Below are 16,215 nucleotides of genomic sequence, written 5' to 3' on the forward strand. Positions count from 1 at the left end.
AAGGATGCCAGGAATAGAGACACCAGGGACAGAGATACCAGAGACAGGGATGCCAGGGACAGGGACGCCAGGAATAGAGACACCAGGAATAGGGACACCAGAGATAGGGATGCCAGGGAGGGGGATGCTGGGGACGAGGATGCCAGAGGCCAGGCACCCACCGCTGCTCCCCTGTGACCAGCGGGGCTGGTGGTGTTAGGCTGGGGGGGTGCAGGTCCGGCAGCCCCAGGGCATGATAGCAGAAGAGCCAAAGGTGCCCAGGACGGGGTCCCAGAGAATCAGGGCAGCTCCAGCAGCTGCAGCAGTGCCCGTCCCATCCTGCCCCATCGCCCCATGCCCCCCCCCAGTGCCAGGCTCAGGCTGAGGGCCCTCTCCCCACCCCGGGTGCTGCACCCACCCGGCACCGATCGCCAGTAACCACGGCAACGAGACATTGCTTTCAGCTGGTGAGATGCACAAACCCCAGCCCCGGCTGCCGTTGCAGCAGCGGGTACAGCATCAGCACCCTGAGGGATGGGGACTGAGACCAGGACGGGACAGGTTGTCCCCCTCGCAGGGCACCAAGCATCTCTCCACAGCCCCAAGGGCTGCAGACCTCATCCCAGCCCCTGGTCCAGCCGGCCCGGCCGCCACCGCGCTGAAAACAAGCGTTTATTGTCATCATAGCTCTTTATTATAAAGATGTATTTACACAGAACAAATCTTTACAGACACGAGAGACACGGTGACCAACAGGGCCCGGCACCACCACTACGGCCCCCCTTTGGCATACGTTAGTGCTTCACGCAGAGACCCCCACAGGCACCCCACGGGTGGGCACCCCACGGGTGGGCACCCCACGCCCCGGGGGTCCTGCAGAGGTGGCTCCACGGCCAAGGAGGGGAGGGCAGCTCAGGCGGGGTTAGCACCACGAGAATAAATAGACCCTCCCCAGCCACGCTGCCGGGGCAGGTGGGCGACAGGGACGGGGCAGGGAGGGAGCTCCTCTGCCCGACAAAGTGCTTTTTGCAAAGCCCACGGACCCGGCGAGCCGGGCACGGGGCAAAGCCCGGGAGGCGGCGAGGGGACGCGGTGCTACCCACGGGACACGACCCGGGGACAAGCCACGGTGGTGGAGGTGTCGCCAGCCCGGGGCTCACGGCTGGGACCCCCACGCAGGGGGCTCAGGGCCGAGCAGACCAGGCTAGGGAGCAGGGCTGGCAGCGGGGCAGGCGTCCCTGGAGGGCTGCTGGCGACCCTGCAACGAGAGCGAAGCGTGGTGGGATGAGCCCCAGCCCAGCAGCACAGTCTGGTGTCCCCAAGTTCCTCCCCACATGCCCCACAGCCACTCACCTGGGTCAGAAGGGCATGGGGCCCTTGTGGGACAGCCGGGGCCGGGGGCGGCGGAGCCTTCGCCACCCACCCGCCCGCTGCCCAGCCCCGCGCCGCGCACCCCGCGGCCGCACCAGGGCTCGGATGCGGCCGCGCTCCGGCCCCGTCCCATCCGGCAGCGGTCCTGGGATGGCAAGAAGAGCGTTAGCCGTGTCCCCCTTACCCCAAAAAAAAAAAAAAAAAAAAAAAAAATCCACCACCACCTGCGCGAGGGATGGGGATGCTGCGGCGCCCTCCGAGCTGGGTTTGGAGCGGTCGGGCCACCTGCAGGGAGCGCGGCCACTGCCAAGGGCACGGCACGGCCCCGACTCGGCTCCCCGTGCCCACCCCAAAGCCACCCGGCTCCCCGAAGCCCCCCGCAGCCCCCTCGCACCTCCCCAGCCCTCGGCCGGCAGCGGGGGCTCGGGGGGCCGCGCCCGCTGCCCACCCGACGGGACCCCGGCACCCGTTGGCACGGCCGCTTACCGGGGCCCTCGGCGGGCCGGCTCCCGGCCCCGCTGCCCCGGGGCGGACAGAGCGAGGTTTGTTACCTCCCTGAAAAGCGCTTTGTCCTCCCCCCTCGGCCGGGGGCCGCCGGTTCCCTGCCAGCCGCCGCCGCCCCCCCCCCGACCTCTGCGCTCCGCTCCGCCCCGCAGCGGGCCCCGCTCCCCGGCGCCGCACTCACCCGCGGCGGCGGCCAGGGCGAGGCAGAGCAGCAGCAGCAGCACCAGCAGCAGCCAGCGCCGCTCCGCCATGCTCCGCCGGGCACGGGGCTGCGCGGCTCCGCCGGGCTCGGGGAGGCGGCGGAGGCTGGGGGGGAAGCGGCGGAGGCGGCGGGGGCGGCGGCGGTGGCGGCCCCGCTCCGGGATCGCCGCATTTGTAGGCGGCGAGAGCCCGGCCCGGCCCCGCCGCACGCCCGCCCCGGGGGGGCTCCGCCGCCCGCCCCGCTCCGCCCCCTCCGCCCGCAGAGGTTGAGCCCCCCCCGGTTCCTCCGGGACCCCCCCGTTGTCCCTTAGAGCCTGCTCAGGAGTCCTCCGCCTCCGGGGAACCCCCCCCTTCGGGTGCCATCCTGGCCACGTCCCTCCCGGTGCCGTTCCGGGGATGCGGAGCCCCGGTAGGCACCGGGCTGAGCGTGCCGGCTGCGGGCACAAGGCCGGGGGGAGCCGATGGGTGCATCCGAGGGTCCCCAGAGAGCTGGGGGGTGTAGCTGCCGAGCCTCTCTCCGTCGTGTCTGGGAAGCCGTGGCAGCCCGGTGAAGTCTCCTTTGAGTGGAAGAGGGGAAACCTAACCCCGTTTTTAAGAGGGGAAAAAGGGAAGGCGCTCAGCCTCGCCTCTGCGCCCAGCAAGATCAGGGAGCAAATCCTCCTGGAAACCCTGCCAAAGCCCATGGGAAATAAGGAGGTGATTGGTGACGGCGAACGGGGCTTCGCTAAGGGCAGATGGTGCCCGACAAAGCTGGTGGTCTTCTGCAACGGGGTTACAGCCCTGGTGGGTAGGGGAGGAACAGAGACCAGCTAGTCAGGTGGAGTCCAGTGTCCAGGTGGAGAAGCAGTGCTCCTTGGGGCAGTGCTGGGACCAGCAGCGTTTAACGTCTCTGTTGGTGATGCAGAGAGCGGGATCCAGGGCACCCTGTTTGCCGCTGACACCGAGCTGTGCAGTGAGAATGGACTGAGAGCAGCCCTGAGGAGAAGGACCTGGGGGTGTTGGTGGATGAGAAGCTTGACGTGAGCTGGCAGCGTGTGCCTGCAGCCCAGAAAGCCAACCGTATGCTGGGCTGCACCGACAGCAGCGTGGCCAGCAGGGTGAGGGACGGGATTGTCCCCCTCTGCTCTGCCCTCCTGAGGCCCCTCCTGGAGCCCTGCGCTCAGCTCTGGGCCCCCGGCACAAAGAAGGCCGGGGAGGGACTCCCAGTAGTGATAGAACAAGGGGAATGGCTTTAAACTACAAGAGGGTAGGTTTATATGGGATAGGAGGAAGAAATTCTGCACTGCGAGGGCAGTGAGGCACTGGCACAGGCTGCCCAGGGGAGCTGTGGGTGCCCCATCCCTGGAGATGGTCAAGGCCCAGTTGGTTGGGGCTTTGGGCAACCTGGGCTGGTGGGAGAGGTCCCTGCCCATGGCAGGGGGTGGGAACTGGGTGGGCTTTGAGGTCCCTGCCAACCTGGCCTGTTCTGTGAGCCTGTGATTCATCAATCCACGTGCCCTCGCTGTGAAGAACACCAGGAGCGCCCTGGGCTGCAGCAGACACGGCAGCAGGCAGAGGAAGGGCGACGGGCCAGGGGTTGGATGTGCGCAGTATGGAACACGTGGAGATCTTACCAAAGGTTATAAAGGCCTGAAAGGAGAGCGCGAAGAGGACAGAGACAGGCTCTTCTGAAGATGATGACCACAACAACAGGACAAGAGGCAAGAGGCAAAAACTGAAACGCGGCGTGTTACGTCTGACCTTCAGGGAGCCTGCGTTACTGTGAGGGTGACCAGAGGGGCTATGGGGCCTCCCTCCTTGGCGAGATTTAAAAGCAGGTGGGAAGTGGTCCTGGGCAACCTGCTCTGGGTGTCCCAGCCTGAGCAGGGGATGCCAGGTGACATGGAGAGGTCCCCTCCAACCCCAACGCTTCCGTGCAGACCAGGGCAGCAGAGGTGCAAGACCCCCGCAAGAGGCACCCCAAAACTGCCCCTGTAAGGTCACCAGCACGGTAACGACCGAGGCACGGCCAGGACACGAGTGGGAATCCGCAGATGGACAAAGGGAAGTGGGAGCTCCACACCCCACAGGGGGGTCCCCACAGCCACGATGTGACACCTCCTGCAGGCACCCACCTGGTGGAAGCCGAGACACCCACACAGGCAGGACCTAGGGGTGCTTTGCCGACAGAGTAGCAACCCCCACGTCCCCCCCATCACGTCCATCAGCCAGGATCTCCCAGCCTGTCCATCACAGGGGGGATTTTCTCTGGCTATCAGATACTTAGCGCCTTCGCTTCCGCATTCCTGGGGCCGCAGCGGGCTCCCTCCCGCCCCGCGCGCGTCCTGTTTGCTCGGGCGCATCACCCCGGCCTGAGTCACGCCGCGGCCCCGCAGGTGGCGGAAGGCTAACAATAGCCCACAAAGGGAGGATGTCTCCCCCAAGCCTTCCTCCGGCCCCGTCTTCGAGGAAAGCTCCCGCGGGAGGGCCGGGCCCCACCGGACGCGCCGGCGCTGGATGAGCCTCGTCCGGTTGACGCTGCCTGGGGAGCGCCTTGGATGCGCGGCAGATGCCGAGCTTGGCGATGTGGTTTAGTGGAGGGCTTGGAAGCCTTGGGTCAGAGGTTGGGCTGGGTGGTCTTGGAGCTCTCTCCCAACCCGGCTGATTCTGTGACTCGGTGATTAGCACGGTTTGCTAATTACCAGGGTGGAAGCAAAGCGCTGCCCGATGGTCGCCGTGACAACCTGCCTGATGCATCCTGCAGAAACTTTTTGTGCCCGTGACAATCACCAGCAGCTTCGGGGTCGCTGCTGTCCCCCCACCTGGCCCTGTTCTGCCCCTGCTCAGAGCTGTGGGGGCACAGACCCCCCCCCCCCGCGTGTCCCTTCCACAGCCCCAGCCCGGGGAGAACCCAAAGGGGGGACCCGGGGAGGTGACCCCAACCCATCCGTGACACGACTGCGCCCGGGCTCGGCGTGGCTGCAGACATGGGGGCAATGCCCCCGGCTCCTGCTGCTTCCCCCCTGCTCCCCCCGGGCTCTGCAGGGGACAGAAGACAGAGGACAGGGGACAGAGGACAGGGGACAGGGGACAGGGGACAGCCCGCGGCGGGGTCGTGGTGCCACCTCGTGGCCGGCAGCACCCCAGCGACACGGCCCAGGGCGCAGCATCCCTGCCTGCTTGATGGCACGGCGGGGAGGGGGCCGGGGCAGGGGGCAAAAACTCGCGTGGGAGATGCCCCGGGACAGGGGCCAGCCGGCAGAGCCCCCTCTCCGCCCATCGCACGTAGCCCGCTGCCCAGCTGGTGTTTTCTCAGGGACGTTTGCTCGTGAAGCACCTGTTTGTTTACTGTAGGCCCTACCAGCCACCCAGCAGCTTGCATCCTGCCACACGAGGTCCTGCCGCCACGGTGCTGGAGGGAGCTGGCACCGCACATCTCCCCCCGGCAGCACCCACCACCCTTGGACGGGCACCGCTGTTTTCTCTCCAGCGGCGGCGGAGCAGTCATTAAACCAGCCAGAGGAAATATGCGTGCCATAAACGCGGCAGGCCCCGGGCTCCAGGCTCGTTATGCCTCGCATCAGCTTTTTTTGCAAGGTGGAGACCACGGCAGGTCCCAAGCACACGGGCTCAGAGGGACGAAGGGCACGGCCCAGCCGGCACCGCCCTCGGGTGCGGGCGCTGGTCCCCAGGCCGTGCGCATGGTTTGGTGTCCTGCTGGCACCGCACAGCTCAGCCTGCTCCCTCCCTCCGTACACCACTGCCAAATGTGCCTCCTGTCTCGTCAGGATGCTAAAATATTCCTTTGGTCTCCTTTGCCAGCCTTTCAAGCCCGGCACACCAACGGGAGCTGAATTTATTCTTCCCGTCACTTCGTTAGCCAGAGCGCTCTCGCTCGTGCTGAAGGCGTGCTGTGCTTCCCCTCAGGGCCCTGCACATGTTTCTGCTGCCCCAAAACTCTTACACACGCACTGGAGAGAGTTTCGGGAGCTCAGCTCAGCCCCTCCAGCCCCTTTGCCATTGCACAGCACCCCGGATGCCCTCACCACATCCCCACCTCGGGGGTGACATTTCGCAGAGCCGGGTGAGGACGGTGCCGTGCCCACAACCCCGCTCCACGGGACAGCCTCGTCCCTGGGGGGGTATTTCTGGACAAGGGGTTCCCCAGGGGGCACGGGGGACGCAGCAGCACCCCACAGAGCTCTCGGTGCCGGGTTAGCAGCCCGGGCAGCTGGTTCGTGCCAGGCTGAGCTGGCACAGCTCCACCTCTGCTTCCAGGAGGATCTTTGGACTTTGTGCGGATTCGGCTGTTTACTGTTATCTGGTTATCTGGAAGGGAGAAGCACTCAGTGAATAGGGCAACGACCCCCCCATATTTGCTCGGGGGCTGTCATCCAGCATCCCTCCGCCCCTGGGGCAAAGGCGCAGGAGGAGGGACCTGTCACCCCCCGGTGCTGCCGAAACGAAGCGTCCCTTCCTCTGCCAGCAGCTCGGGGCCTGCCCAGCACCATGCAGCCCTCCCGGTGGATCGCAGCCTGGCTGCTCCTTCTCCAGGGTACGTGGGAGATGTCCCCGTGGCGGGGCTGGGTGGGGCCGGGGACCAGATCCAGGGCCCCCCACCCAGCCCCAGCACGTTGCGCCTCATTTTTTTGCCCCTGTTTTGCTTGCCTGGAGGGGGTGAAGCATGGGTGGGCTTTCCCTTGGGGGGGCTCTTCTGCTGCTCCAGCCCCCAGGGCACATCCCCGGCTCCCAGACGGGTCCCAGCCCCAGGGATGCTCAGCACGGGGCAGGCTCCTGTGACCATCCCACCTCACCCATCGTGGCCAGGGGTCCGTTCCCCAAGGCGTGCCAGGGGTCGTGTGCCTCTGCCTGGGGCTGAGCAGGAGCTGGAGCCCCTCCTGAGGCTCTGGGCTCCCCCTGCACCCCAGCCTGCCCCCCAGGACGCTCGCAGCAAGCCGCCTCCCCCCGGACCGACATTCGGGACTGCTCTGTGGACCCACCGGTGAGTCCCCACAGCTGTGCACAGCGCCCACACCCCCCAGGGAGCCCCATGCAGGGCTCCCACTCCAAAAAAAAACCCCACCACCTCCAAAATGCCACCACCACCAGTACCTGCCCCCCACGGCCACCAACACCACGGCACGGCTCGCCGCGCTGCGGGATGCCATGCGCGCCCACAGCGTCCACGCCTACATCGTGCCCTCCACGGACGCCCACATGGTAAGGGGACAGCCCCCTCCGTGCCCCAGGGTGCGGGACGCCCCCCCTGGCCACTTCTCACGGCCCCGTCCTCCTCTCCAGAGCGAGTACATCGCCGAGAGGGATTCCCGTCTGGGCTGGCTGACCGGCTTCACCGGCTCCGCGGGTGAGAGCATCCTCGCCACCCCGGGGACCACCCCTGGGCCGCTGGGCTCCCCACCCCGGGGGGGTCCCCAGGGGCACCTGCAGGACCTGGGGGAGCCTGGCAGGGGGGGGGAGAGGCGATGCCTGAGCCCTCGCTGCCACCGCAGGCACCGTGGTGGTGACACTGGACAGGGCGGCCCTGTGGACCGACAGCCGCTACTGGACGCAGGCAGAGCGGCAACTGGACTGCAACTGGGAGCTGCAGAGGACAAGTCAGGGCTGGGGGGGCTGGGGGGGCTGGGGGGGGTCCCCACTTGCAGTCCTCCACCAGCCGTCTCTCTCTTGCAGCATGGATCAAGTCCATCGGGCAGTGGATCCTGGAGTGGGTTCCCGCAGGGGGCAACGTCAGCCTGGACCCCTTCCTCTTCTCCATCGGTAGGGTTGGCCGGCACGGGGGGGGCACCCTACATGATGGGGTGCACGAGCGGCCCCTGGGTGTGGAGAGGGAGGTCTCTGCTTCGTGTCCTCCCCCTCCATGGGCTGCTTTTCCCCTTCAGACACATGGAACAGCTACAGCCAGGCTCTGCAGGGCTCCGGCAGGGCTTTGGTGCCCATAGAGACCAACCTCGTGGACCAAGTGTGGGGTGACCAGAGACCCCCTCCGGCCTCCAGCGAGATCTACAGCCTCCCGGCAGAGTTCACAGGTACACAGCCTCCACCCAAACACACCCTGACCTTTTTTTTTATTTTATTTTTTGGGGGTGGGGGGGTACAAGCTGAGCTGCTGGCTCACCCCCATCTCCCAGGGAGCAGCTGGCAGGAGAAGGTGTCCGGGATCCGGCAGCAGATGGAGGAGCACACCCGGAGCCCCACGGCCCTGCTGCTCTCGGGGCTGGAGGAGATCGCCTGTGAGTGGCCACAACGGGGCTGGGATCGCCGCCGGGGCTGGGACCTGGAGCAGCAAACCAGGGCCAGCGGTGGACGCAGGATCTGACGTCCTCCCCCCCCGGCAGGGCTCTTCAACCTCCGTGGAGACGACATCCCCTACAACCCCGTCTTCTACTCCTACACGCTCCTCACCAGCACCAACATAAGGTGGGCAGCACCTCCCCGCGGGGACGGGTCCTGCCCTGACCCTTCCCTTCCCTTCTTCCCCACCCTATAAAACCACCCCTATCTCCCTCCACGAGCCCCCCAGCCCCTTCCCCTCCGCCGCTGTGCCCCCGTGGCCGGGCCGGGGAGGGCTGGGGGGGCTCGGGGGGCCAGCCCACGTCCTGCCCGCAGCCTGTTCGTGGACGAGGGGCGGCTGACGGCGGAGGCACGGCAGTCCCTGCGGGCCGGCTGCCCGGGGCCGCTCTGCGTGGAGCTGCACAACTACAGCCAGGCACGCGCCCACCTCCAGCGCTACGCCCAGGGCAACGTCACCGTCTGGCTCGGCACCGAGTACACCACCTACGGCCTCTACGGGGTCATCCCCCAGGTGAGGACGATGCGCCCCACGTGGCCGTGACACCCCCCTTCGGCTCCGAGGCTGGCTGCTGGGGTTTGGGAGCGGGGTGGCCGTGCCCCCCAAGCGGCTCCTTCGCAGGAGAAGCTGCTGGAGGACAGCTACTCCCCGGTGATGCTGGCCAAGGCCGTGAAGAACAGCAAGGAGCAGGAGCTGCTGCGAGCCGCTCATGTAAGGGCCGTCCCCACCTCCTCACCCACCGGCAGAAGGTTTTGGGGGGGGTGCTGATGCCGACGGGCCGTGCCCAGGTCCGGGACGCGGTGGCCGTCATCCAGTACCTGCTGTGGTTGGAGCAGACGGTGCCGCAGGGGCAGGTGGACGAGTTTTTGGGTGCCCGCCACATCGATGCCCTCCGATGGTCAGTGCCGCCCACCCGGGGAGGGGGGGGAGCACAGGGTGCCAGGGACCCCCCCCGGCACCTCTCTCTCTGTCCCCTTGCTGCCTTCCAGGGCGCAGCAGCACAGCCGCGGGCCCAGCTTCGAGTCCATCTCCGCCAGCGGGCTCAACGCGGCACTCGCCCACTACAGGTTTGGGGTCGGGGGCTGGGGATGCGGAGCTGGCGGGGGTCCCGGGTACCAGCAACCCCCCCCTTCTCCTCCCCAGCCCATCCAACACCACCCGACGGAAGCTGTCGGTGGATGAGATGTACCTGACGGACACCGGCGGGCAGTACCTGTGCGTATCCCACCCCCTACCCCCGTCCCACCCTGCCCCTAGCGTGGCTGTGCCCAGCCCTGCAGGATTTGGGGCTCATGTCCCCCCTTCTGCAGGGACGGCACCACGGACATCACACGGACCGTGCACTGGGGCACGCCGACCCCGCTGCAGAAGGTGCTGGCACCACGGGGCCGTCCCAGCCACGGAGCTGGGGCTGTGGCCGGAGGCTGGATGCGTTGAGGGGGGACGGGGACATCCCCTCTGCACCATGCTCAGCCCCCACACCCCGTGCCGCCCTTAGGAAGCCTACACCCGCGTGCTGATGGGCAACATCGACCTCTCCCGCCTCGTCTTCCCCCCCAACACGGCCGGTGGGTGCCGCGTCCGGCACGGGGGGAGCAGGGCAGGGGGTGCCCTCCCTGCTCTCCAGCCCCTATTTCACCTCCTCGCCCTCCAGGCAGAAACGTGGAGGCTTTCGCCCGCCGGGCGCTCTGGGACGTGGGGCTCAACTACGGCCACGGGACCGGCCACGGCATCGGCAACTTCCTCTCGGTGCACGAGTGTAGGTGCTGGGGGGCAGCTCGGGGACAGCGGGACCAGGGCTCACCCCCTGAGGGTGTCTCCCCCTTCCCGCAGGGCCCGTGGGGTTCCAGTCCAACAACGTGCCGCTGGCCGCGGGCATGTTCACCTCCATCGGTAGGTGCCCCCGGCGCGGGGCCGGCCAGCTCTAGGAGATGGTGCGGGGCTGTGCCAAGGGCCCCAAATTTTTGCCCTGCTGGGGAGCCAGTCCAGGGCTCTCCATGGGCGCGGGGGAGGAAGGCTGCTGGGGTTTGGCGCTTTCTTGGCACCGCTCCTGTCCTCAGAGCCCGGCTACTACCGGGATGGAGAGTTCGGGATCCGCATCGAGGACATCGCCCTGGTGGTGGAGGCGCAGACCAAGGTAATGCCGGCCCCGCTCGCCCCGCTGCCTGAGGGGCCTGGAGCTGCCTCCTCTCCCCAGCTTCCCTTCCCAGGGCTCTGCATCAGGCTGGGGGGGCACAGGGGAGGGCAGGGGGCTTGGGAACAGCGCTGGGGTGGCGGGGACCCCTCCTCTGCTCCCATCACTGGACTTGTAGTGCCGGGGGGGCTGCGCCAGGCAAGGAGCGGGGGGCACCCACCTGACGGCCTCCCCCCGGCAGCACCCGACCGGGGAGGAGCCCTTCCTGACCTTCGAGGTGGTGTCGCTGGTGCCCTACGACCGCAACCTCATCGACGTCAGCCTCCTGTCGCAGGAGCAGGTACGGGGCGCTGGGAGAGGGTGAACAAACAGAGCCCGGGTGGGCAAACGGGGCCGAGGCAGGGATGGACACACGGACAGAGAGGTGCAGAGGGACCAGGGGACCGGGATGGGCTGGGACCGCCGGGACAGCCCTCTGCAGCTGCCTCTGGTCCCCGGCTGCAGATAAAGTACCTGAACGCCTACTACGAGACCATCCGGGCACGCGTGGGGCCGGAGCTGCAGCGGCAGCAGCTGGAGGAGGAGTACCGCTGGCTGCAGAGGAACACCGAGCCCTTCCCGCTGGCCAGCACCGCCGCCGCCGCCGCCGCCACGCTGGGCACGCTGGCCATCGGCTCGCTCCTCTCCGTGCTGCTGGCGGGGCTGCAGGCCTGACCCCGACTCCTCCCCTGCCGAGGCAGCTTCTCCTCACCACCGCTCACTTCCTCGTTTTGCCTTTTTTTTTTTTTTTTTTTTATTTTCATCCTTGCGATTAAACAGTGTCAACACCGACGGGGGGGGTGAGGCGCCCGTGTGCCCGTCCCACCTGGGGCCAGCTGCCCCTCCGCAGCGCGGGGACAACCTGAGGGTGCAGGGGACATCCCAGCCCGACGTCCCATGAAGGGGATGGCCAAGGAGGATGAAAGGGAACGGGGAGGGGGCATGGTGGATCGGTGGACGGGCAGGGGACCCTCCTCTTCTGCCTAGTGGGGACACCGAGCCCATCAGCAGCACCGGTGGCGGGTGCCGGGGCGCGAGGCTGGCACCCTCCCGGGGGCCCTGGGCAGGGCAGATGCTTCGAGGAGGTCTTCCTTCCTCCTGGCCCAGCGAGCGAGCCCCGAGCTGCGCCGCTGCGAGCACCTCTCATGTGACTGCTGGCTTCCTGTGTGCTTCCCGGCCTCGGTGCCGGCGCCTCGGTACGTGCCCCGCCAGGCGCTCGGTCCAGCGCCGCGCTCTGCCCCCCGGGGGGGTCCCAGCACCATGCTGCGCCGCAAGCCCTCCAACGCCAGCGACAAGGAGCCGTGCCACAGGAAGGTGAGCACCCACCGGAGCAGACCCCGCACCCCCCCCCCCCAAAAATGCCCACCCTCTCCACCTGCAGGATGTGGGGCAGGGAGGATGGGGAGATGTGGTCTGGGCGGCTGGGGTGGCCGTGGGGCAGAGCCCCTTGGGGCTGGGGGATGGCAGTGCCAGCAGCCAGGCCCTGCCACCAAAGCCACCGTCGCCTTGCTCACACGGTCCTTGCTCGCAGCTGCCTTGCCCCACGCCCTGCTGTGGCCCCGGGACGCACGGCTGCAACCCAGTGCCCCCATCTGCTCCCAGCCCACAGGCAGCAGCAGCAGGAGGGCAGCATCACGTCCCCGCGGCGCTGCAGGCAGCAGCAGCGGGTCGGGGATGCTCAGACCCCCCCCCCCCCAGTTCGTGTGGGTGCAGGCAGGGGGACCAAAGGGAGCTGTGGGGCCGTGCCCCGGGGGCAGAACCTCCCCCACCCCGCTGCTCCCCGCGGTGTGGGCGACCGCTGCCATTTCCTGCCCGGGCAGAGGATGACGGCGGTGCCGCGCGGGCTGCCGGGCGCGCAGCTCCCAGCAAGGTGTCTGCGGTCGAGGCAGCGCAAGGCTGCAGCCCCGTCACGTGTGTCTGCTGCTTCCTCCAGCAGCCCTGCACCGGCACGGCACCGGCACGACCCCGCCAGGCCCGGGCAGAGGGTCCCTTGCCAACCACCGTGTGCCCAAGAGGGGCAAGGTCCCGCTCTGGGAAGCACCCGGCTGCCGGGGGGGAAATTTGGATGAAGCATCCCCCTGCAGCAGGGGTGTCCCGGAGAGCTCAGCGAGCCCCCGCTGGGCATCCCCTGCCCGGCCCCGGCCGCACCCGCTGCTCTCACTTCCCTCTCGCTCCATTTCTGCCGAGCTGCCGTGGGCACGGCCCCCCCGGGGCAGCCGGTGCCCCCCCAGAGCTGGCGGTTTTGCCGGGTGCTGCTCTTGCAACACCGGCTCCTCCTCCCCGCCGCCACCGCCGGCCGATCGCGCAACGCTCCCCGGGCGGGCGGCCACGCAGCGAGGCTGGGGTGGCAACCGCAGAGCGAGGAGGTTTAGGCTCGAGGAGACCCGAAGGAGGCGCAGAGGGTTTCACCTCGCCCGGGTCTGGCGGGCTGAGGGGTAGAAATAAAGAGAAAATGATGCTGGGCCGAGCTGGCAAAAAGGAGAACTAGGGGAGGAAGGCGCACGGCTGTGGGCAAGGGGTTGGGAAGGGCTTCAGGCAGCGCTGGGGCATGCGGGAGCTTGGGGAGCAAGGCGGGGGGAGCCCTCACCCCTCTCCATCTGCCCCCAGCTCTCCCTCCAGCGCTCCAGCAGCTTCAAGGACTTTGCCAAGGCCAAAGTCAGCTCCCCGGTGGCGAGTGAGAAGGAGTTCAACCTGGATGAGAACGTGAGTGCCCCTCCTCGCCCACAGCCCCTTCCTGAGCCCCCTTCTCCCAGCCTCGGGGGCTCAACCGTGCCCGGCTTCGGGGTCCTGCTCCCCGGGGAGCCCCGCAGCCCCAGCGCACCCTCCCCTCTCCTTCTCCTTCTCCCCCACCTTGCCAGATCCCCGAGGACGAGCCCAGCAGTGCAGCCCCCGAGGAGGCGGCGCGGAGCAGCGGGATGAAGCTGGGCAAGAAGTGGCGGGCGGTGATCTCCCGCACCATGAACCGCAAGATGGGCAGGATGGCCGTGAAGGCGCTGGCCGAGGGGAAGGTGAGCGGGGTGCCCCGGGGGGGTGCAGGGCCAAAGCCCCTGCTCCCCGGCACCACCAAGCCCGCTCCCCCCAGCAGGCAGAGGCGGAGGAGGAGGGGTCCCCGTCCCCGCTGTCCCCAACCAGCAGCACGGAGGAGCCGAGCCACGAGAAGGTGCCCCTGTCCTACATGGAGCTGGAGGAGGACGGGCACCCGGCCGTCAGCCGGCAGCTGTCCAGCGGTGAGCTCAGCCCCCGGGCAGCCCCCAGCCCCTCACCCTCACCCTCACCCCGTCCTCACCCCGTTTCCCTCTCCCCTCCACAGGCAGCGAGGCGTCCAGCCCCGGCCCCAACAACCGGGACAGCCTGAGGCTGGAGGAGGGGGGCCCGGCTTACACCGGCCCCTTCTGCGGCAGAGCTCGTGTCCACACCGACTTCACGCCCAGCCCCTACGACAAGGACTCGCTGAAGCTGCGGGTGAGCACGGGCAGGGAGGGCTGGGGACGGCCCCGAAGGAGCGGGGGGTGGCGGTGGCTCCTTCCCTCACACCCCCTCCTCGTTTTTGGGCCAGAAAGGGGACATCATCGGCATCATCGAGAAGCCGCCCGTGGGCACCTGGACGGGGCTGCTCAACAACAAGGTGGGCTCCTTCAAGTTCATCTACGTGGACATCATCCCCGAGGAGATGGCCCCCGCCCGCAAGAGCCGGGGCCAGGGCAAGAGCAAGAGGCCCAAGCCCAAGACGCTCCACGAGCTGCTGGAGCGCATCAACCTGCAGGTGAGGGCTGGGGACCCACGGGGGACCCGGGAGAGGCGGGGAGGGGACATGAGGAGGATGCAGGAGGATGAGGGTGCCTCATCCCCTCCTCTCTCCACCCCAGGAGCACACCTCCACCCTGCTCCTGAACGGCTACCAGACCCTGGAGGACTTCAAGGAGCTGCGGGAGACCCACCTCAACGAGCTGAACATCACGGACCCCCAGCACCGCGCCAAGCTGCTGACGGCCGCCGAGCTCCTCCTGGATTACGACAGTAAGGGCTGGGCGGGTGGCAGGGGACAATCCCACGCTGTCCCCAATGCTGGCTGCCGGGGCAGAGGGGGGGAGCTGATGCTTCGTCCTCTCGCCCCCAGCAGCCAGCGAGTCAGAGGAAGGCGACAGCTCCGAAGCCCAGCCCTCGCCCTCGGAGCCCAAGGGGGACATCCCGCGGGACTCGGGCTGCTTCGAAGGATCCGAGACGCTGGACGGCAGCCGGGAGGAGGCTGAGCTGGCAGGCCCCGAGGGGCAGCCGGGGGCTCTGTCCCCAGCGGAGTCCTCCTGATCTCCCCCCAAAAGCGCTTCGCCGGCTCTGGCCCAGCAGCGGACAGGAGGGGAAGCTTGCCGGGGTGCGGGCGAGCCGCGGGGATGGGACCCCAAAGCAGGAGCTGCTCTGCAGGCGGGCTCAGCCCCCAGGATTTGCTCCCCGGGACGTTCTGCGCTGCCCCACAGCACTGCCCCGCGCCCTGGGTGAGCCCAGGTGACGCCGCAGGGCTGCGAGCCAGGGCTGGGCCGCCCCTCCTGGGCTTGCCCCGTGTTGTCCACAGCTCCAGGAGCTCCTCCAGGAGCCCTCGTTGGCTGGGCTGAGCAAACACGAGCGCAGGGGAGCCTGCGAGGACAGGGATGGCACGGACAGAGCACACCCGCTGCTGCGCGGATGGGTGCAAGCAAGCAGAGGTAGCAAGGAAACGCCGCCAGCAGCAGGGAGGTGCCGCCTTCCCCCGTCCACCTCCTTGCCCAGCCAAAGCAGGCAGCGGGAGGCCGCCGGGAGAGCTTCAGCCAAGCCCTGCGAGCAGCCCAGCCCCAGGAGGATGGCCGGGGGGAGCACGGACACTCAGCAGCCTGCTCCGGAGAGGATAGTGGAGGAGCAGAGCCGAGCACCGCGCTGCCCGCAGGTGGACAGGGCCGTCCCCAGGTACCCCCCCGGGACAGCCCCTTGCAGCCAGGCAGGGAAGGCGGTGGCAGAGGAGCCCACGGGTGACAAATCCCCGGGCTCGGTGGCAGCGCAGCGCTCGCCCGGCCCCAGCTCTCAGGGCTGCACTCACCCAGCTCCAGCTCCTGCGCCGCGCCAGGCCGCTGGGCCCCGAGTTTGTTCCTTTGCGCTTGAGCTCAATAAAAGCGTGCTCTGGCCTTCGGTCTGCTTCCTACCTGCCCCAAGGGCTCGGGGAAGAGAGGCAGGGAGGGGAGCAGCGGCCTTTCGGTGGAGCTGGGGGTCGTTCGGCTTCCCAGGATGGTGGCTTCCTTCTGTAACCCATGGCCCCCGCTGTCGGGGACGGCAGGACACGGATAGGACAGGGGCGGGCTGGAGCACACCATGGATGGGGGAGATGCAGAGGCTGGAAAGCCCCAGGGGACGGGGAAGGAGGCAGCCCGCTTCGGGAGGCATAAACAGAGAGAGGCAGAGGCTACAGCTCAGCCATTTTCCAAACCAATTAAGTTTCCTTCATTGTTTCAAAAAAAAAAAAAAAAAAGAAAAGAAAAAAAAAAAGAAGAAAGAAAGAAAAAGAAAAACCAACCCTCACCCTACCCCCACTTCCTTCACAAGAACCTGAACAGAGCAGACAGGAACCACAGGTGCAGGCAGCATCTGTGACGGCCCCAGCAGGCAGCACTCGACACACCGCGTTAGAAAATAGATTAGTAAAACCAAAAAAATACACTTTTTTTTTTTCGCAACG

The 16,215-nt window shown here is 67.8% G+C and overlaps 3 protein-coding genes across 3 annotated transcripts; 2 read left to right on the forward strand and 1 right to left on the reverse strand.

Annotated features, from left to right (window-relative positions):
* Window positions 1-661: 661 nt before the first annotated feature.
* APLN (apelin) lies at window positions 662-2,105 on the reverse strand. The gene is made up of 3 exons (XM_032196402.1): window positions 2,036-2,105; window positions 1,333-1,495; window positions 662-1,237 (listed from the first exon to the last, which is right to left on the reverse strand). Exons 1-2 carry the CDS (start codon window positions 2,103-2,105, stop codon window positions 1,338-1,340), a joined length of 228 nt encoding a protein of 75 aa, XP_032052293.1. The 3' UTR covers window positions 662-1,237; window positions 1,333-1,337.
* A 631-nt stretch (window positions 2,106-2,736) lies between these two features.
* XPNPEP2 (X-prolyl aminopeptidase 2) lies at window positions 2,737-11,192 on the forward strand. Its single transcript, XM_032196403.1, is given in 23 exon segments — window positions 2,737-2,842; window positions 6,433-6,536; window positions 6,538-6,589; window positions 6,963-7,036; window positions 7,144-7,254; window positions 7,336-7,399; window positions 7,545-7,649; window positions 7,726-7,812; window positions 7,935-8,081; window positions 8,184-8,285; window positions 8,391-8,472; window positions 8,662-8,857; window positions 8,966-9,055; window positions 9,133-9,242; window positions 9,334-9,411; window positions 9,488-9,559; window positions 9,655-9,715; window positions 9,843-9,912; window positions 9,999-10,103; window positions 10,178-10,237; window positions 10,405-10,481; window positions 10,720-10,818; window positions 10,983-11,192. Coding segments are annotated over 23 exon segments (2,262 nt in total).
* A 522-nt stretch (window positions 11,193-11,714) lies between these two features.
* On the forward strand, window positions 11,715-14,867 carry SASH3 (SAM and SH3 domain containing 3). The gene is made up of 8 exons (XM_032196215.1): window positions 11,715-11,831; window positions 13,125-13,220; window positions 13,376-13,525; window positions 13,600-13,744; window positions 13,828-13,979; window positions 14,074-14,280; window positions 14,384-14,534; window positions 14,635-14,867. Exons 1-8 carry the CDS (start codon window positions 11,778-11,780, stop codon window positions 14,820-14,822), a joined length of 1,143 nt encoding a protein of 380 aa, XP_032052106.1. The 5' UTR covers window positions 11,715-11,777; the 3' UTR covers window positions 14,823-14,867.
* The last annotated feature ends 1,348 nt before the right edge of the window (window positions 14,868-16,215 follow it).

This window comes from Aythya fuligula, chromosome 13 (genome assembly GCF_009819795.1).
Source record: "Aythya fuligula isolate bAytFul2 chromosome 13, bAytFul2.pri, whole genome shotgun sequence".
Taxonomy (NCBI): domain Eukaryota; kingdom Metazoa; phylum Chordata; class Aves; order Anseriformes; family Anatidae; genus Aythya; species Aythya fuligula.